The following is a 21,972-nucleotide window of genomic DNA, read 5'->3' as shown; positions in this document are numbered from 1 at the left end:
AGCACAGTGTTCAGACACAAGTGGTTTTGAATCCCAGCTCTTCCACTTAGCTGATTAATTGTACTAGCTAGGTGATCTTGAGCAAATTAGTAAGCTCTGGCATTCATGTTCCTCATTTGTAAGGGAAGGATTGAATGAAGTAATGTGAAATGGTTAACAATTTCTGACCATAGAAAATGCTCAGTGAATGGTCATTATGATCAGACTTAAATTTTGTGTGAGGAAGCATGGTGAGAGTGGAGGGCAGACTGTAGGGAGGAGAGCCCAAGAATCTGGAAGAGCAGTTAACAAATACAGTCAGGAGATGAGATGAGAGTCATGAGGGCTTGAAACAGAACTGCAGCAATAGAGACGGAGAAGATGAACTTACAAAGGCTTGTGTATAATCACCAGTTCCCTCGTGTGGTGCCATGGGCCTGTTCTTCCATCATCCCTCTGCTTCTCTGCCTTTTCCATTAACCTCTGTTCAGTCTGGTATCCCATAACCTTAAAATTGTTTGTCTACATGTCTTTCTCTCTACTCAGTGGGGATCCTTTGAGGGATGGGCCAAGTGTGAGTCCCCTGGTGCTTCATACGATGTCTGGCATAAGGTAGGCATCAGCCCATTTTTTGTGACTCAACAGAAAAGTCGTTCTGTTCTCTTTCTTGCTAGTACAGCCACCGTTCCAGCTGTCTATTTAATGTGCCGTTGTTGGAACATTTCCAGTAGCTGTGTCAGGCTGAGTAACTCTTCCATTTTGATTTTAGCTAGATCCTAGATGTTCCGATCTTGTCTTACCTCTTGGTGTTCTACAGGGAGAAACAAGGGTGGTACCTAGGCTGTGAAATATGTTGGGGTTTGGGGTCTCAATCAAACAGCTAGACAATCCCACTGCTTTGATTTGTTTGAGAGCTTTATACTCCGTTACTTTCTATTTATGTCAGATTCCACAAAGATACTTTTCTTGATTTGGGTCCCTATTTCATTGCCTATTAGTACACGGCTAGCTAATGGCAAACATGAAGGGCTGAAATTACCTGTGCTGTCGGCGTCTGTTCCCTCCTCACAGGAACCCCGCGAGGATGTGTGCTTTCTGTCTTCTAGGGTTTATCAGCTTATTTCCCTACGTGTAGGTCCTTACGTAGCAAGATAAAGAAAATTATATTTAGCAGAATATCTTCCAGCAAGAGGGCTGTTTTGTTTAGAAGAATTTCCTTGACAAATTTTCTTGGGGTAAAAAAAAAAATGAGACCTCAAGGGACCTCACTGGGAAGAGAACGAATAGGAGTGAAAAGCTGGGAGGTTTGTTTCTGGCGCCTGCAGGAGACCCAGGATCTGGAGCCAGAGAGATGAGGGAAAGCAGCTCACTTTGTAATGTGACTCCTCTTGACTCTGCTTCACCATCTGCCACATCATTAGTAAACCTGCCAGCTTCCTGTCATACTTAGAATGAGTGGCTTTAAAAAGAAACACAAATTAATGTAAGAAAGAATTGAAAATAAAAAAAAAAAAACTTGTATATGAATGTTCAGAGCGGCACTATACACAGTAGCCAGAAGGCGGAAATAACCCAAAGGTCCGTCAGTGAACGAATGCATGAATAGAATGTGGTACATCCATACGGGGGAATATTACTCAGCCACTGAAAAGAATGGGGTACTGAGACGTGCTCCAACATGGATGAACTGTGGAAACCCTGCATTGAGTGAAGGAAGCCAGGCACAGAAGGCCACATAGTGCATCATTCCACTGATAAGAAATACCCAGAACAAGAAATTCCATAGGGACCGAGAGCGTACTTGTGCTTGCTAGCGTGTGTTGAGTGAGTACTTCATGGTCTTGAGGTCTCTGTTTGGGGCGATGAAAAGTAGAACCAGGTAGTGATGATAGTTGTTCAACGTTGTGAATATGCTTAGTGCCACTCGATGGTACACTTCAAAATAGTGAATTTTATGCTGTGTATTTTACCACATACATACAGTCTAGGGGCTGGGCTCTGAGTGCACCTGAGTCGGAGAGGGCAGCCAGTGCAGGCAAGGGGATGTGGAATCAGAGGAAGTAAATTACAAGAAGACCTAGAGAGACATGGAAGGCCTTTGACTGTCTCGGCCCATGGCATTGGGGTTTGGGTTAAGGTTAACAGGTATTTGGCAGCCCTAATGGATACCCAAAGAGAAATGAGAACTTTAGAGACTTTTTTTTCAAATTTGAAAGCAACATCTGAGTGATGTGTAAGATGAAATCTGAAGTAGATAGACATTTGTAGACTTGCAGTTGATCTAAATATATAGTATTGTTAAGAATGATTTTTTTTTTTTTTTTAGAGGTGCCTCTGTGGCTCAGTCAGTTAAGCGTTTGCCTTCTGCTCAGGTCATGGTCCCGGGGTCCTGAGATGGAGCCCCTTGTTGGGCTCTTTGCTCAATGGGGAGCCTGCCTCTCCCTCTCCCTCTGCCATTCCCCCTGCTTGTGCTCTCACACTCTCTCTCAAGGAAATAAAATAAATCTTTTAAAAATGATTGATAGTTTTATGGGCTGAATGTTTGTATCCCCCCACCCCAAATTCAGATGTTGAAATCCTATGTCATAATATTAGGTAGTAGGGTCTTTGGGAGGTAATTAGGTCATAAGGATGGGGCCCTCATGAATGGGATTAGTATCCTTATAAGAAGAGACCAGAGAGAGCTTGTTTCCTCCCTCTGTTCTCTCCGCTATGTGTGGATATGACAAGAAGATGGCCATTTGCAAACCAGAAAGTGGCCCTCGTCAGACACTGGATCTGCTGGCACTTTGATCTCAGATTTCCCAGCCTCTAGAAGTGTGTGAAGTAAGTGTTGGTTGTCAAGCTACCCAGCCTGTGGTACTTTGTTATAGCGGCCTAAATTGACTAAGACCTACAGTGTTGGGTGATCACTTGATCTTATCATTATCAATTGTGGGTGTGGTTTAAGTCTGTTCAGTGGTAGAATTCTCAGCTCAAAGTTCAGCTTTGTGAATATGGAAGTAAGTCCTGATTCCAGTTTTTACCGCCATTACTATATCTCAAATATGGATGTAGAAATTCATATAATAAGAAAGACCCTAGTATAAAACTTTCCTTAAAATTGTCTGTGGACGATGATGCGAGGGACCCCAAAATACTAGAGATGCAGGCTGGGGCAGTGGAAAGAGAAGGGACTTTGTCATTGGAACACAAGCTTGCCTACCAGCCCAGCAACACTGATGTGCATGGTTGGGAACATTGCTAAATAGTTGGTGTGGAACCAGCACCAGCATCTCACCCTGATGAGGAGCAGAGAAACGCTAGGATTGTTTGCCTTCTTGCCCTTAGCCGCCATGTCTCTACTGGAATCCTGGAGGGCCTCTTGGTCCTGTACGCTGAGTCATGGTGGCAGGACTCTTTTATGAAGAAATCACAAAGCATTTCTTCAAAGCTTCATCTCCTTCAACTCTTTGCTCAACTCTGACCTTTTCAACAAAGCCAGCCCTGAACCATTTAATACCACTCTTCCCAAACCTATTTTCCATCCCTGACCTTGTAGTACTTTTTCTTTTTCCAATAGAATTTATAATATTTTAACATAATAGGTCATTTGTCAAATTTATTATTGATGTTGTGTCCTCTCTCTAGAATATAAACTCCATGAGGGTGATGTATTTGTCCTTCACTTGTGAGAAATTAGAATCCTTTACAGTAAAATTATATTGACCTTCTGCCAACTTAGAGATGACTTTACCTATATCATGTCATCCTGGTGTTAGCGCTCAGGAATAAAGTTGTCATTGCTCCCCTCACCAAGGTCATTCCTGCTGGAAATCCAGTTCATAGGTACCTGACTTCTGTGGAAATCTTTTCAGTAAAAATTAGTTTTTATTTTGTATATTAATAATGTTGATTTTGAGCTCGAGTGAGGTAGTTGAAAGTGCAGTATGTACAATTTCAACCGCATTGGAAAACATAGATAATAATGTTGCCAATTCTTAAAATAGAGCTTGTTTGGCCAGTAAGAGCCACTTTTTAAAATAGAAGCTTTAGCTACATAATTTAACATTTAAATTTTAGCTTAAAAATAATTCGTGTACTTATTATAGTCAGAGTAGCTCTGTTTTAGAGTAACTCTCAGTGGGGGGGGGGCATCTAAGAGGACACCCAGTAAGACCACACTGCCCAGTGACATCTCCAAACATTTCCTTAAAAACACGAAGAGAATAGCCTCATTTTTGTAAACTCAAACAGGTCAGTTCTGGTCCTACGTGGAGACTGGATGAGGACTTTGATGATGTCTTTTTTTTTTTTTTTTTAATGACAGAATATACATGTTCAAAGAATAATTTGACCTGAGGAAAAACTGGTGGTCTGGAAAAGTGAGGACAGCTTGTGCTTCCTCTTGGTAATGGGTGTGTTCAGGAGATTTTAGTATCATATGTACAATTTTGATATACAGTCCTGAAATTTATTCATGCGTGCTGCCCTCTGACCCCTTCCCACTCTCTGTCCCTCTGTGATTTCTGAGCCTTTTTCAAATATCAGACCTTGTGCTAGTTGGGGAGTGGAGACTGAGATGAATAAAACTCTGATTATGTACCAGGTAACACCTTATGGCTTGGTGAGTAGGTAAATTTGCATATCGTAAACCTCTATCACTTAGATGTGTAATGGGCCTTGCGAAGAGCGGGTATGGTAAAGAGAGACTCTTACGAATAATACATTAATAGACCCGAACTAACACAAAACATTTTTCATACCTGAAGAAATATTATTTTCTTCAAAATAAAGTGTTAAATATGTTCAGGCCTTCCTAATGAGAGCAACGAATCAGAGTCCAGGCTAAGGGGTCACTGAAATTTTCCTAGCCCCGTAGCCATGCAAAGTCCCAGGCCTGAGAAAAACACAAAATGATTTTTGATTAAGGCCAGCAGTATGCCTTGGAGGTGGGAGAGCAGTCACATTTGTTAAATGCAGAAGAGAGTAAAAACTCCAGTGGCAAACCTTGGCTAGCATGGGATGTTCTGCAATGCCTGGAAAGGAAGCCAGACCACTGTTGCTTTTGTTTGGTCGTAGATTGGCCGAGGGAAGTGGACAAAAGTCAACGAAGACATGGTAATGTTTGCAAGAAAGAGATGGCCGTGGCAGGTGCCAGTGTAATAGTTTTTTGCTTTTGTTTTTATATCAGTGCTTTTTGCCTCTTGACTCCAGGAGTATCAGAATCTCATTGTCAGAGAGGAAATAAGATCATGAGTGTGGAAGAGTTGGTGGAGATACTGAGGCTACAGAGAAGGGCTTGAGATTTGGGATGAGGACCAGGAAGAGTACCACAGCAGTAACAGCACGGAAAAGCCAAGCCAGACGTGTCCCCATAAGGCGCAGTGTTTGCAGCGTTGTCTGATTCCTGCGCTGCCATTGCTAAGTCTCAAGGTTGTGTTGGAAGAAGTAATCATTCCCCAGATATTTTCATTGAACTAGAAACTGACCTTGGTTGGTTGGTAGTTTAACAGTATAATTCTCTTGATGGTTCCTAGCTGTGTGATCAGAGACTCACTCAGCCTAACTCAAAGATTGGGTGGCTTCACTGCAAGGACTCACACAGACCCAGGTAACCGTCCTGTTGCCAGGCCCATGGGAACCCAGGAACACCTGTGACCAGCTTTCATGAGTCGGGGAAAGAGTTCAGTCCCCAGAAGGTCAACGGGGACCCAGTGTGACTCCAGTGGTATAGTCTTCTCTCTTCTGTATCAGGACATCATGGAATCCACCCTAGTTCTCTGCCATCGCCTGCCTCAGCCAAGCTGAGTCCCCTCTGTCGTGACTGTCTCTGAATGTCACTCTGCCTACATACCTGCTCCTAACTGCTCCTTCTTCCTAAAAATTCCCTAAGAGAGAAAAATCTTTGGGTTTAGCCACCACCCAATATGGGATTCCCCTCTCGGGCTAAGATCACCTTACAGCAGCTTAAAGGTTGAGGTGCCAGTCCAGTCACCAGTGGCTCAGGGGGTAGGTCACATGCTACAGGATACGCTTCGGGCAGCAGGGGCAGGAAACAAGGCAGTCTCCCTCAGAAAGGGCCAAACAAGAGGTAGGTACTCAAGGTTCTTGCCGGAGCAGTTTCACTATAACTAGAAGGCAACGAACCACAGTCTGACCCCCTGGCTGGGGTGACGCGTATCACATACAAAAGATCAAGGATGGCCATGATGTCAAACCCTGTCCCGAGGTTTATAAATAAGCTGACAAAATTCATACAGACATGTCACTTGTCTCCTTTACACCTCTCTGGGCTCTGTCCAGATAACGCAAATGCTGCTAAAGGGTTGGGGTGGCAGAGTCAGGGGACAGCACGGTCTTTGGAACCGCAGTCCTGGCTTCTAATCCCAGCACTGTGACTTGCCTTTCTACACCTATGATGTTAGACAACCTCCTTCTTTCTTTGTATGTGTGTTTTAAGATTGTGTTTTAAAGTAATCTCTACACCCAGCATGGGGCTCAAACTCGCAACTCCAAGATCAAGAGTCGCATGCTCTGCTGACTGAGCCAGCCAGGCACCCCCAGGAAACCTCCTTCTATACCTCAGTTGCCTCACCCTATCAATGGCATATGAATACCTACCTCATGGAGTTGTGGTAAGGCCAGAGAAGAGGGAGTGTTGTATCTTGAATGTTCTAGGGTTTGTCAGCACAGTGTAAAATACACGTTTGCTGCTTAATGCCTCTGATGGCAGCCGGGCAGGCTCTCAGGCCTCCCTGTTCTTGGGGCCATGTTGGAGTCCCCTGGAAGGGCCTGGTTCTCCACCTTGTTGGGGCAAATTCTTGTGAATCTGTGGTTCTTTTGACACAACAGTTACTTCTTCCACCCACCTGGCCCTCTTCCTACTGAACTCTCTCTCCAACGGGAAGGGAAATACCTCTTTTTCCCTTATGTCCAGTTCTCATTGGAAGACAAGCAGAATCCACAGTGGTAGCAGTTTCATTGCCCTACTCCCCTCCTTGGAATGGGGTACTTCCAGCAGCATGGGTTGGCTTTAGTGGCACATTTTGTTTTTACCCCAGAACCTTCTCTTTCCTGGACCAGATCGTCCCCAGAGGCTGGTGTCACTATATTTCTTCCCCCTTTACTGGCGATAATCTTCTCCTGTGGTTTCTCTTGGCTCTCATCCTTGTTCATTACCCACATCTAAATACAAGCAATGGACAGGGATTCGGTTCTCTGTCATGGGGCTCAGAGCAAACTGAGACGGCATTTGCTACAGAACACAGCCATTCTGCCTGTGTCGTGGACCCAACAGAGCTCTGTAGTCCACAGCCAGGGCTTTCAGTCCTCTCCCCTCCCAGCTGCAGCCCCAGGACGTATGTAAGGTGCTTGGCCAGTTCCCGGCACAGGAAGAGGCTCAGTCACTGGTGGTTATAATCATTTTTATTGCTGCCCAGGACTACTTTAAAATTAATGCTCTCTGGCTCTGTCAATCTCATCTCATCTCATGTCATCTCATGTCACCTATCCATCCAGCCATTCAATTTATCTAGTCTCTCTGTATTAGAGTTCTCCAGAGAAACAGGAAACAAACTCAATAGAAATATATATATATAAACAAATGATGATGGGGCTGGGAAGTAACTGCTGTCCGCAAGCTGGAACTCCCAGAAGGCCTGGGGTGGAATTCTAGCCTGGGTCTGAAGGCCTGAGAACCAGGGGAGCTGTGGTGTCAGTCTCAGTCCAAGGGCAGAGAAGAGCAGTGTTCCAGTGCAAGAAGGCCGGCAGGTGGAAAGAGGGCAAATTCCTCCATCCTCCACGCTTTGTTCTATCCATGTCCTCAATGAATTAGATGATGGCCGCCCACAAGGGGAAGGGCAGTCTGCTTTACTGAGCCCACAGACTCAAATGCTCGTCTCATCAGGAAACACCCTCAAAAACACACCAGGAATTTCATCTGAACACCCAGTGGTACCATCAAGCTGACACAAAAACATCCCACTATACTATCTCGTGTGTGTGTGTGTGTGTGTGTGTGTAAAAACATATATTACATATAGTGACATATTTATAACATATATGTAATTGTGTGTGTGTATATATATACACACATGTATATATACACACACGTAATCAGTTCTTTGAAATAACTGACGCTTTTGCTGGTTGGTCACCATACTTGGTATTTTCAAGGATGTTTAGGTGGCTTGTGTCAAGCTTTTATAACTTCAGCAACTGTGAAAAGAGGCAGAAGCTTCTTTTTTTTTTAATTTTAATAGATTTTTTTTTATTTTCATGTTTTTTTATTTTATTATGTTAGTCACCATACAGTACATCCCTGGTTTTTGATGTATAGTTCCATGATTCATTACTTGCGTATAACACCCAGTGCACCATGCAATACGTGCCCTCCTTACTACCCATCACCGGTCTATCCCATTCCCCCACCCCCTTCCCCTCTGAAGCCCTCAGTTTGTATCTCATAGTCCATAGTCTCTCATGCTTCATTCCCCCTTCTGATTACCCCCCCTTCTTTTTCCCTTTCTTCCCCTACCGATCTTCCTAGTTCTTATGTTCCATAGATGAGAGAAAGCTTCTTAAGGAGAAATTAACCCTAGACGGTGTAGTTAAGAATAGGCCGAGCTTCTGCAGAGCACGTGCGTTTTCCTCTTTCTGTTCTCCTTTGTCCACGACTGAACATCTCCCCTGAAACAATGTGAGGGAAATGCTGGGCCCCGCTATGGCTTGTGCATACTCGTGACCAGGGGCCCACTTCTTTGGGTCCACGAGGCACTACAGAAAACCGGAGACAAGCAAAAGGCAGGTTGGCTGCAATCTGATGCCCGAATCTTCCTGCGACGACAAAGCTTTCCTTGAGTTTTCTCCTCATGGTGGCAGGTGCCCTTGCTCTGAGAGGGTGCCAGCAGACCGACTTATTACAAGTCTATTTGTGGGTTCTATTTCTCGTGAATACCCATGCTGCTCCACAGAGGAGATGATTTACTGTGTCATGGTTCATAGTCACCCCACGAACAGGAAAACTTTAGGAGAATTCGTGAGACTTCTCTCTGCAAGAAGGCTTCTTGTATAGGCACATGTGCAGTTTCAGAATTACCTGCTCTCTGACGGTTGCTGGATAACGGTCTGGTTCAAAGAAAATGCTTGTGTGTACGGTCAGCACTTTGCCGCACTCGTGCATGTGTGAAGGTGGCATTCTGGAACCCTCTCGTAGTTTGGTTCTGCTCTGCGGGGATGCTGCTGGTTGCCTCGGGAAGAAAACACAGCCCCACCCCCGAAGGGCTGCTGGCCTGGATGGGGGCAGGTTGGCGGAGGGCTCATAGAGGGGATTGAGCAGTTAGGCTGGGTACTTGGGGACCCCTTCAATTTTGAGTGGTTTAATCTTACAGTTTCAGAAGCTTTATTGACGAGAATACTAAGGCAAGGGCGCCTAAACCCTGATGTGCTCTAGTCACTTATTACCAGCCTCTCTTTTACCCCCTTTAAAATGAAATAATTTCAGTACACTTCTTGAAAACAGGATGTGCAGTCTGGACATGCAGAGATGGGGACATGGCCCGGTCCCACGATCCAGTGCTCTAGCTCCTTAATGAGAGTGCGTGAGAACACCCAGAGAGAAAGCAAATTGGAATATTTAAAAGCAGTTGGGACAAGCTCCTTTAATTTTGCTTATCCCTGGGCACCTATTTTCTGTGTACATTTGGGATAAATCTCTCAACCACGGAGTTCCCTTTGGATAGGAAGCTGGGACATGGGAGGAGGCAGAGCCAGGAAAGCAAACACCGGGTGAGAAGAGCAGAGGCCTAAAGAGGACAGAAGATAAAGGCCCCTTTCAGGCAGGAGCTGATTTCTCCTCCTCGAAAGCGATTTTATTTTTACCAGCTTCAGAGTCGAAGTGGTCTCCTTCACTCTCCCCTTTGGATTGCTTTCCTCCCAAACACGAGCAGTTCATCAGAAACCTGAGCACCATTCCTCCGCAGCCAAAGCGCTGTCTCTGGGCTGGCTCTGCCCTGGTGTCCGCACGGGGGCTGCTGGCCGTCAAGCGTTGCTCTGAATTCAGGGAGCCGGGATGCCGGGGCTTGTAAGGCTGAATCCTGGTCTTCGTTGAGACACGGGAGCAGGCTCTTGATGTCAGGCCAGGATTCAGAGTCCATGCCAAGGCAGATATGTGGGGTGTAGACACTGGTGGATTTGTCCACACGGGCAGCCAGAGGAGAGGTGACAGCTGGCATGCATTAGCCACACGCAGACCACACGGGGCTGATCACCTCGGACTCTCTGCCCGGAGGGACACAGGGCAAATCGCAGCTGGCACCTGAGGAATGAGAAAGTGGGGTGACTTCTTTCCTTCCCTTCCTGTGACTACGGCTTGGAGACAACTTGGGACATTTTGAGGTATTCGAAGAGGAGCTGCTTGCACTGCTGCCTACACAGAGGAAGACCTGCCTCCTTAACTGGAGGAACAGGACTGTGTACACACGGCGGGGGCGCCTGTGATCCCAGCTTGGAGCAGCGGGGAGAGGTGCAGAAGCGGGTGCAGAATCTTGCCTTGCTGTCCACAGGATTTTACGCCCATGCCCTAGGGCTTGTGTGATGGCCGTCGCAGCCTTTCGAACAACAGCGACGCCAGTCATCAGGTCTTGGGACGTCTCTGTTGTGGCCACATAGAGCCCAAAGATGGCCGCGCTGAGGGGCGCCTCCTGGGTTCTTGCCTGGGAGAACCTCTCCGAAGCGGCCCACAGCACCTTGTGGCTGGAAAGGTCTGTGTGGATGAGTTAGCAGCCCCCCGAATGGAACGCACCGTCCTGCGGTTTTCACTCGTGTCAAGACAGAGGGAAGTGAGCTGTACCTGTACAAAGTATTCTATGACAAACCCAGTGACACTTCCTTGATTTTTAGAAAAGATTTATTCATTTTAGTGGCGGGGCGGGGCAGAGGGAGAGGAAGAATCTCAAGCAGACTCCCCCCTGAGCACACGCCCCCCTTGGGACATTCTTTGCTAATTTAACAATATATCTGTAGTCTTGCAGACCATCCTGTAATAGTACAGCAAGAGTTGCCTCATGACTTTTTGTAGCTTCATGGGGTTCCATGTTATGGATGTATTCAAATTTATATAATGAAGGAATATTTTCAGCTGACACCCCACTCCCCCAAACACCAACGTTTAGCAAAGATACTGGAAATGGCTTTTTCTTTCAAGGACAGAATGTGTTATCCGGAGCAAGGAGATAGATGGAGGACCAGTCCTGTGCTGAGGGTTGTCTGTACTGGGTCTAACTGAGCCCAGGGAGAGGCTGCGTTTACTTCTAAGAGGCTTTCTTAAAAACTACTACCTTGAAGTATGACTGAGAAACTTAATTTCTGAAAATGGCATACCTCCCATACACTGGCTAGAAGCAGCCCAGACACTGTCTCCAATCTTTCGGGAAATGAGGGAAGTTATAAGTCTTTTTGTTTTTGGAACTTTGGTATCCCCAGAGTATCTAAGTATCTTAGTTTTCTATCCTTTAATTCCTAATATCCTAGTATTCCTATTATCCTCTAATTCTTCATGTCAAATGGAAAAGGTTCTAGAGTGAGATCTGGCCAGCTCAAATTCCACTTCTACTCACTGAAGGACCTTGGATAGTAACTGAACTCTTACCTCGTATTTCCTTATCTGTAAAGCAGGGATTGTACTACCTATTAAGGTTTTTTATTAGGATTAAATGAGCCAACGAAGTTCTTGTCATATATTGTTAAATTAACAAGTTGTACTACAGAACACTACATATAGTGTGATGCTCTATGTGTAAGAAAAAAAGTTATATACGCTTATTACGTGTGTATAGAGAATCTCGGGAAGGATACAGAAGTTTAAAATTGTTCCTTTCCTATTCTTTGCTCTTCTGCCTCTTATAAGATATGATTCATGCGATTGATCATTGCTGATTCTTGGTTTACGTTAACTTATAAATTGGAATAGACGTTTACAAATCAGTCTTCTGTGACTGGTTGTAATCTTGAACATTAATGATGGTAGCACACTTGAAGATTATATAATCTGAGCTTTTTTTTTTTTTAAAGTAGAAGATACTGGATGAGAAACATTTGTGTGTGAACTGCATAATTAAAAAAAAATGCTCACAGAATTAACAATTTAAAACATTTTAGCAGCACAAACAAAAAGTAGTCCAAAAACAGTTTAATCAATTTTATTCTCACAAAAGTTTATAGTTGTAGACTTAGTGTAAGTAACTGTCAAACAATAAAAATCAATGAAAATTCTGGTATCTAGGGGCGCCTGGGTGGCTCAGTGGTTTAAGCATCTGCCTTCGGCTCAGGTCATGATCCTGGGGTCCTGGGATCAAGCCCCACATCAGGCTCCCTGCTCAGTGGGGATCCTGCTTCTCTCTCTTCCACTGCCCCTCCACCCCGCTCATTATCTCTACCTCTCTGTCTCAAATAAATAAAATCTCAAAAAAAAAAAAAAGTAAAAAGAAAAAATTCTCGTATCTGATAGACTAGGGACTTCTTGAATTGTGGCCTGTATTCTCCGGGCACATTTCAATTCTGAATCTATGTCCACATCAGCATCAGTTTTAGCAGTTCTGTGAAGCAGAATGTGTTTCCTCAAAAGCAGTTAGACTGATATATTGTCCAGAATTGGACATGACTTATTTTTCCCACAAATAGTAGAAACTGCTCTCAAACAGTCTTAAGTCAAAAAGTTAAACTTACTGAAATAGGTAATGGGAAAGGGAAAAAAAAAAAAAAAAAAGAGCTCCAGGTATGTTTTGATCCTGTCAGTGTAAGTTTTTGGTCACAAAAAATACTTAGGAGCAATTTTTTTTTTTTAAAGTTGACTTCTTGGGGCGCCTGGATGGGCTCAGTCAGTTCAGCATTCAGTTCTTGATTTTGGCTCAGGTCATGATCTCGGGTTTGTGAGACTGAGCCCCAGGTTGGGCTCCCCACACAGCAGGGAGTCTCCTTGGGACGCTCTCCCTCTCCCTCTGCCCTTTCCCCTACTCATGTGCACACGCTCTCTCAATCTCTCTCTAGAATAAATTTTTTTAAAAAGTTGACTTCTGGTTCATTAAACCTAATCTGAAAAACCCAGTTCTTCTTAAGATTTAAATTCAATTTATAAATATTATTCTACATTTATCTAGCAATTTTTTTCATCTCAGACATTGAAGTTTTTCATTTCTAGAAGTCCATTTTGGGCCTTTAAAATATTTTCTGTATCTTAATAGTCTACCTTCTTGATTATATGGAATACAGTTATAATCATCGTTTTAATTCTTTGTCTATTCTGTCATCTGTGGCATTCCTGAGTCTGTTTCTACTGAAATGTTTTCTCTTCATGATGAGCTTTCTTGCCATGTAACTCACCTGGTAAGATTTCACTGGGTTTGTTGGGTGCCCACTTTTATATTCTATTCTTGAGCTTTCTTGCACATGGTTAAGTTACTTGGAACAGTTGGATCCTTTTGGGTTTTGCTTTTAAGATTGGTGGGACCAGAACAGCATTTAGTCCAGGGCTAATCTTGCCTATCACTGATGAGTACTTTGCGAATCCTCCATGAATTATGAGGTAATTGGTTGATGGGAAGAGACATATTCCCGGCCTCACTTGAGCAAAGAAGGTTGTTCCTTGGGTTGTTTCCTCACCATCTGCACTGATCAGCATTCATCGGACCTTCTGCAGATCTCTAGAACTTTCTTCCTGTGTACCTCTCTTCTCTCCGTTATTCTGCCCTGTGGATGCTAGCTACCTTGACCTCTTCTAATGCCCAACTTTGTCTCAGCAACTCAGGGAGCCCTCTCCCTCAGCTCTACTTGTGCTGCAGCCTGAAAACAAATAATCTTGCCAGGAAGAAAGATGAGGAAATTGTAGGACTCAGTTTATTTGCTTTCCTTCTCTTAGGGTCACTGCCCTGTGCTTCCTGATGTGCAGTGTCTGAGAATCAGTGTTTCTTATATTCTGGGTGGCATTTCTTTGGCTCTTGTAGGATGTTTAAATCACTTAATCACATCCATTGGATTTTGTATACTTTTAAGGCTGTGTCTGTTGCTGGCTCCAACACTCAAGTTACACTAATGTTGGACTCGGGTTCAAATTATGTCATTAGGACATCTCTGAGCTCTGCACTGTCTTCATTCTTAGTTGCCTTGTGGCCATATCTATGGCCTCATTTTAAGGTCCTCCAGTTTAAGTCCGGCAGACAGTGGCCCTCTTGTGCCTTTCCAAGCAGTGACCTCAGCAGGAATCTAATTGCTTCTCATTGGCTGGGTTTGACTACTCCTCTATCCCTTATCAATTACTGTTATTGCCGGGTATAGTCAGCTCCACCTGAGACCTATGAGTGAATGAAGACAAGATTGGGGTGACAAATATCAGGGAAAAAGATGCTGACAAGCAAATCAGCACATGACAGTCACTTAGCCATAATCCTTCAGGAGATCCTAGAGTTCCTGTGGCTGTCTCTGGATTCTTAGGACACAATGTCATCTTGGTACACAGAGCTTGCTTTTTCAGCACAATCACAATTAGCTGTTCCTGTTGAAAGCGAGCCACGTTGATGAGGCTGATGCTTGGTAATTGAGAACCATCCTGAGGTTTCCATTGTAAAAGCAGCTACAAATATTTAAACTCTGGTACACACTCATAAACATTCAGGGATCTCTTTGGATATCAATTTTTGAGATTCCATGATTCTGTTGAACGCAGGGTAACTCAACAAAGTGAATAGTTCCTAGTTCTCTCTGCTTAGTCTACGTTTATTTTGAAGTGGTCACTACAACACATGAGAAATTCCGTTTCCAGTTTTCTTCATTCACCTGTCACATAAGTACAGTCTCCTCAGCCTGCGGAGCCAGGTTGCTCTGTGCCTTCCAATTTGAAAACCATCAACCATTTTCTGCAAATGTCCACTGTCTGATGACCTGGGTATATTTAAGTGAATTTAAATCTTCATGCCCAGCTTCAAATTCTTTTGAATATTACCTAAAAACTACAAGTTTTAAGGGCATAACTTGAAAACTCACAATTTCGATCATACTAGGATGTGTTTGTCTTACAGTTTGTCCCAGTACAAAAGTACCTGATGTTTTGCCTTGAATTTTCTTTCAATCCTTTATTTTGCCTTTTCCTTTAGAGCCCTATCTATGCCAAGCGAAGCAATCTTTCCCATGTTGGTGCCAACTACTCCAGTGCTGTCAGGTGGCTTTGCTCGCCAGTTCATACACGTGAGCTCCTTAGTAGGGCGTTGGTTTTGTTGACCACCCTGTGCTTGTGAGCCCGGGTGAGCTGCATACCCCGAAGGCCCTGGGTTAGATGCCCCTACTCTGCACAACTCACTCCACACAGAAGAAAGGGGTAAAGTGACTGGCTCAGGTTGATCAGTGAGGAGTGGCTTGGCAAGACTTCAAGCCTTCTGCTTCCTAGGCAATTTCGAGCAGTGCAGAGAATGGATTTGGAGCAGACAGATGTGCATTCCATCTTTGGCGCCACCACGTACCGGCTATGACTTTGAGCAGGGTCCTTAACTTTCTGCGCTTCGTTTCCATCTATAAAATTGGTGCTGTACCATCTGTGAGTGCTGTTGTGAGGATTGATGTAACTTTTATAAATCACCTGGCACAGCATTTCCCTTTCCTGTTGACCTCTACCGCTCATGTGCCTTTTACCATGGCAGGAATCAATTCCTCTGAGAATCACCTTGGGGGCAGATAAAACTGGTTTCTGAATCAGCCAAGCTGGGGGCCTGCTGGGTAGACTCGTTGAGCTGCCCAGACCAAGAGAGCAGCAACAGTGACCCTCGCCTTACTGTGGATGGCCTGCTGGGGAACCCACACCAGGACAGATGGGGCTGGGTTGTGGACAGTGAGAGAAAGGCCAAAGTTTCCCTTTTTTTTTGTTTGTTTGTTTGTTTTTTAATAGGTCCCACAGAAAGGTTTCTATCATAGAACCTTGGCAATAACCTTCTTTTATGTGAACCTGAAGCAAACCTGAAAAAAAATGTGCATTCATTGATGAGACTAGTTTAACTTATTTTTGGCTGCAAACACAACATGAAAAGAAACCCCCTCCTGTGTCTTTCATGTAGTTTTAACCTAAAAAAAAAATTTCTGGACATACATTAAAGTCTAACCTCTCTGTTACTGAGGAAACTAGGACGTTGCTTTCTCTTCTCTATAGCTTATCACCTGGATTAACATTCCTGTCTCTATAACATTGTCTCCTTAAGCCCTGAGCATGAAACCACTTTGATCACTTTGGCCGATGATGTAGTGCTACCTACTGAAAGTTTGGGTTCCCTACAAATTCTTTTGTTGGAGCCCTTACTCCCAATATAATGGTATTTGCAGGTGGGGCCTTTGAGAGGTAATTGTGTTTAGATGAGATCATAGGGGTGGAGCCCTGTGATAGGATTAGTGTATAAGGGCATCAAGGGATTAGGACTCTACTACGTAAAGATACGAGAAGATGTTGCCTGCATACCAGAAAGATGGTCTTCACCAGACACTGGGATCTGCGGATTACTTAGCCTTCCAAGCTGTTTGACATATAAGCGATTGGTCTACGGTAATGTGTTTTAGCAGCCAAAACATTAAATTCTATCTCAAGACCAAGTCAGATTAGTAGGCCCCTAACCAAATAGACCTCTTTTTCTTGACCTGAGCTTTGTAGGATGGCACTGACTCATGAGGGTTGGGAGTACAGAAAGAAATGGTCTTCTTGTGAATCTTCCTGTTTTGTCTATTATCAGGATGGTATGTATGTATAACATTACAGATTTCTTTTGATGAGGCTTATTAGGAAGAAAAGGTCCCTGGCCTTTTTAATAAGAATTTTTTCTCTGGAGTGACTGGCTTGCTTTTATCTTAAAGCTGCCTTGAGTTTCAAGATGATCAACGTTCCTTCTTGGTGCTGTATACCAGGAAGGTTTGAACCAAATTTAACACTTAATTTTATGTATTTTTTGGAACTTCATGGGATAAATGTATTGGTCCAATCTAGGTGATGTTGTTGCCATTATATAAAGAAGGGGTTCTATGATAAAATGTACACAGCTGTACCAGAGGAAGAAGAGACATTGAAGTACCCAGTACCCACTTAAAGTCTAGAGGCACCACGCAGGACCAGAAAAACATGGGAAGGTAATTTTACAATTAAAATGCATACAATTAAAAAAAAAAAACAAACCCCAAAATGCATACAAGCAGGAGATTCATGAACCAGTCAAGCATCATTTGCATATTTCTTAAATTTTCACTGGCTTCAATCATAACAAATCAGTTATATTAATATCTTAACATTATATTTAGGCAGTGTTTTCTTTCCTTCCTAAGAATTTTCTTTCTCATTTGTCAAACATAACAGGAGAGAGAATGTACAATTTTAAAAATTTACTTCTGAAATACTTTATTCTTTTAATTAGTACACATTATATTAAGTATAGAATTTCCTTAAAAATTAACTCTAAGTTTCACTGTTAGGACACTAATATGAAGAAGAAAACATCTGGCTCTTTTGACTTTTCTTTTTACATTATCCAAGTAGATACTCATATTAAGGTTCTTCTGTGTTATTTTTGTCCAAGTTGTGACAGCTAAAACAAAAGAACAACTTTATTTTAATCACAAAAGAAATTTATGTATTCAAACATATTTGTGAACACCTTAAGAATGTATGCTTTAATCATGGTAAAAATCTAGGTTTCTCATTTCATTCACTGAATTTGTATCTAGAATAATAACTTTTCAATGTTTACCACTAATTCAAATGTTTAAAATTTGTATATCTTTTAAAACTCAATAGTAATAAAGGCTGTCCTAGTTAAAAAAAATCAATATAGATAGAAATTCAACTAATAGAAAACAAAATCTGAGAATAAAGTCAATATTATTAACTAACTCTGTAAAGAAAAATCTCATGTACAGCTTTATTGCTGACAGTTTACTTTTCCACATATTTTAATTAATTTGATATTTCTAACATATCATTAAAAAGAAAAAAAAAAGGTTTTCAATTCTGGAAGGCTGGGTAAACTACTGGCCTAATTCTCCCAGGGAAAGCAATTATAAACCTTAAACAAAATACAAAACTCAACTACTGGAAGGCAATGGAGAACAACTTGAAAGCTGGTGGGTTCAAGAAGGGAACAGACACTTGAAAGGAGAGACTAGCACGGGCTGAGTTCCCTGATTCTGTGGCTCTTAGCCTAATGAACCCAAGTTCGGGAGCAAGTAAAGCCACTGAACGTGAGAGGAAATCCTGGAAATGAGAGGGACAGAATGAGGGAGCCCTAAATTCTGTGTATAAGCTTTTCCTAAATCTATGGTGAAACCCTGAACCATACAGGAATGAGAGAGAGACTAAGAAGCAAGATGTGAGCTGCTGCCCAAGAAACAGTTTGACATTTTGGTCTAACCCAGTTAATTGCCTGCTAAAGGCCCAAATTAACACTCCACAGAAACCGAATTCAATTTCCAAAAAAAACAAAAAACAAAAAACAAAAAAACAAAAAAACAAAAACAAAACCCAAACCATTCACAATGTTAAGGATACAATCTAAAATTATATGAAGGGACAGGAAAATCGGACCCGTTCTCTAGAGGGAAAGACAGTGGAGACAGATAGATGATCCATGTGTTGTAATTAAGACAAGGGTTTAAAAGCAACTATGACAACTATCCTCAGTGAAATAATGGAGAATATGTTCACAATGAAGAGAGAAAATCCCAGCAGAGAAATACAAACTCTACTTAAAAAAAAAAACCCAAAATGAATATTCAAGAACTGATAAATACAACATTATTCAAATAGCAGAAAGGAGATAACAAAAGAAAGTGAATCTGAAGATAGTACAACTTAAATTAGACACTCTAAAGAACAAAATCGGGGGTACCGGGTTGGCTGAGTTGGAAGAGCATGCGACTCTTTATCTTGGGGTCCTGAGTTCAAGCCCCACAATGGGTGCAGAGACTACTCAAATAAACTTTAAAAAAATCTTAAAATACCCCCCAAACAATGCTCAGAGATGTGTGGCATAATATAAAATGTTGAACATATAGGTGGGTGCATGGAGTCCCAAAAGGAGAGGAGAAAAGGGCACAAAAACATCTGAAGAAAGAGCTGAAAATGCTCTAAATTTGGTAAAGGTAAAAACTGATAGATTCAAGAAGTTCTGTGATTGCCAAATAAGATAAATAAGAAGTCACACATAAATACACCCGAACTGCTGAAAACCAAAGATAATGAGGAAATCATGAAAGCAGCCAGAGAAAAATAACACATTACGTGTACAATTATTTCAATTTGAGTACTGCTGCCTTCCTATCAGAAATAATGGACGGTGTAACATCGTGGAATAACATCTTTAAAGTTTTGAAAACCTGTCAATCCAGAATTCTATTTCCAGCAAAAATATTTAAGAATAAAGGTGAAATGCTTTCTCATATAAAAGAAAATTAACAGAATTCACTGTTAGCATACCAGAGCTATAATAAGTGCTAAAAGAAGTTTTGCAGTCAACAGATGGAAATTAAAATCTACTAGAGGTGGTAGGGATGAAGAACACTGGAAATCCTATCTGTGTAAATGCAAAGGATTTCTTTATGATACAGATGGCTGAAGTACAAATGATAACACTGTCCACTGTCTTGTGAGGTTAATGATATGTAGACAGATGTAAAATATATGACGATCACAGAATAAATGCTGAGGGAATGGGTCATGTTTGCAAGGTTTCTATATTTAATGCAAGCGGCACAATAGTAACTCTAGCTCATAAACAGTCAAAGATGTATATATTGTGATCTCTAGAGCAACTGTTAAAATTAATAATGCAGAGATACACCCCCCCAAAAAAAAGGTGTTCAAATAATACAAAGGAAGGTAGGAAAGGAGGAATAGAGGATGGCCAAACTATTTCCAACTAATAGAAAGCAAACAGTAGAACGGTGGATCTACACAGTACTTTGAAATTAATGAAGTTGAAGCAAGGAATAGAATGAAGAATGGATGAATGAGTTGGTATCTTATAAAGCAAGTACAGTAAAATGTTAACAGGGAGTGTACATGGTTCACTGTATCTTCCTGAACTTTTCTGTATTCTATCAGTGGGCGACCACATTAAGGTTAAAAATACAAGAACCACATAATGGGGATAAGAAAGTTGTGCTGGAAAATGACACTAGGAATAGATGCTAAAATGGGTCCAGGATACTGTTGTGATTTTTATGGCAGCCAAGGCAAAGGTGAATGAACATTACTGGTTAGACTACTGAGCATCCCGTTGTTAAGCTTATAGAAATACTGTTATTTATCAGAGTTTGCTGTATAGTTGTTCACGGCAAAACCTTATATTTTTATAGCTCTATGGCTTTTGGCTTCAGCTGGTTCAAACGTGTATGATAATTCTCTTGCTCTTTTGAGAAACATCAACAGCAAGTTATGGTATGTTAAGAGAAACTAACAAGGTACACTTTACCTGTTTTATGAACTGCGTAGCATTAAAAAGTTCACTGCAGCCATATAAAATGTGTTTGCCTTGTTTCCCCTGTAAAAATGAGAGAGAACTCATATAAGTAACAAGTAATATTTTCAATATTCCAAGAGTGATCAAGTCTAATAAGACTTTTTATTCTTAAAGGTTTTCTTGGGGGGGAGGGCAGTTGGTGAATTTTAGTGTACACATGTCGACCCTAAAAATCGCATGGAAAAAAGTGGTGAAATGGGCATATTTTTAAAAAATGTATTAGTGTACCCTGTTGGTGGCACTTACACTGAAAATAGAAGGAATCTGATGACTGTCACATTTCACAGGAACAACTGTCTATGAAACCCTAGGCCACCATTCTTCCAATGTAGGATCTGTACTACTTGAAGACAACATTCCTAGAGTTTGGTTATGCTGACAGTAGGATATGGTACAAGTAGCATGAGTCGTCACTGCAGCCTCATTTGTGCAGTATTTATATATTAATATACTCCATTTTGTAATGTCTTGTGAATTTCATTCCTAATTTTGGCAGAATGCTGCACGCCAATTACAGCGGTCAAAACTTCTGCAGAATTTGGTAAGTCCTTAATGCTGACTTTATTATATGTATTGTGTGCTTAAAGGAAAATTCATTTCTTTCTCTTGTAATACAAGAGAAGGACATTTTTCTGTGATGTATCAGCTGTATTAAACATGATTAGCTGAATAAATGTCCTAGCTGGCCATCTCTGAGAAAAAATAAAATAGATCTCTCATTTTTTTCAAAATGAGATGTTATGTGCAACACCTACGCAGGGTTGGTAACGTAAGTGGGATTCTTGAGGCTCCACAGGATACACTTATACAAGACATTAATAAAGGTAGAGATCACAGCAGGATAAAGGAGGATAAAGAAAGCAGAGGGAAACATTAGAAGGGTCCAAATATTCTAGGCACAGCTCCCAAGATCCCATCTCAGTAGCACAGGGCACATTTTATTTTCAATTGTGAACCATCAAGGTACAGTGAAGACAGAGATACCCTGGTTGCAGGGGAGCCCCAGTCTTGTCCAAGGGGAGGGGTATTTTATATCTCTCAGATCATGTAACCAAAATCAGGCTGCATGACCAGGCTCAATAGCAGAAGCAAGAAAACATGACAGAAATTAGGTGCAAATCATCAATATTCACATTTTCTATTAAACAGTGCTGACAAGCTAGTGCAAGTTGTCCCCAGTCTATCTTGGGCCCTAGCACAGGGTTGTATTAATCACTCATTAGTACATTACATTCATATTAGCCTGATGTCAGCACCACGGCTCCCAAGGTTCCCAGAGATAAATAAGCACAGGGTTGAAATAAACTAGCTGAGATTAATCCTGTACTATGGGTTTAAACATTGCAGTATACCAGTGCAAACTTAATAATGCACAAACTTGATACTTCCTCCTTCCATTAAAAACTGAACTTTATGAAATGTACCAATACCGGGATTCAAAGTAGCAATTAATAAATCTAGTTCCTTCTCCAGCCAATCA

General features: G+C 42.0%; 1 protein-coding gene across 1 annotated transcript in view; it reads right to left on the bottom strand.

Annotated features, from left to right (window-relative positions):
- Window positions 1-17,099: 17,099 nt before the first annotated feature.
- Window positions 17,100-21,972, bottom strand: part of SCFD1 (sec1 family domain containing 1) — a 98,382-nt gene continuing 93,509 nt past the window's right edge. The window contains exons 24-25 of the mRNA XM_045802627.2: window positions 20,445-20,513; window positions 17,100-17,561 (exon numbers count right to left, since the gene is read on the bottom strand). Of these exons, the coding sequence (XP_045658583.1) occupies window positions 17,538-17,561; window positions 20,445-20,513 (93 nt within the window). The 3' untranslated portion in view covers window positions 17,100-17,537. The remainder of the gene's footprint in view (window positions 17,562-20,444; window positions 20,514-21,972) is intronic.

The sequence above is a fragment of the Ursus americanus genome, chromosome 35 (genome assembly GCF_024610735.1).
Source record: "Ursus americanus isolate L20-20 chromosome 35, mUrsAme1.1.p, whole genome shotgun sequence".
NCBI classification, from domain to species: Eukaryota; Metazoa; Chordata; class Mammalia; order Carnivora; family Ursidae; genus Ursus; species Ursus americanus.
This window is presented reverse-complemented; position numbering and strand designations above follow the sequence as displayed.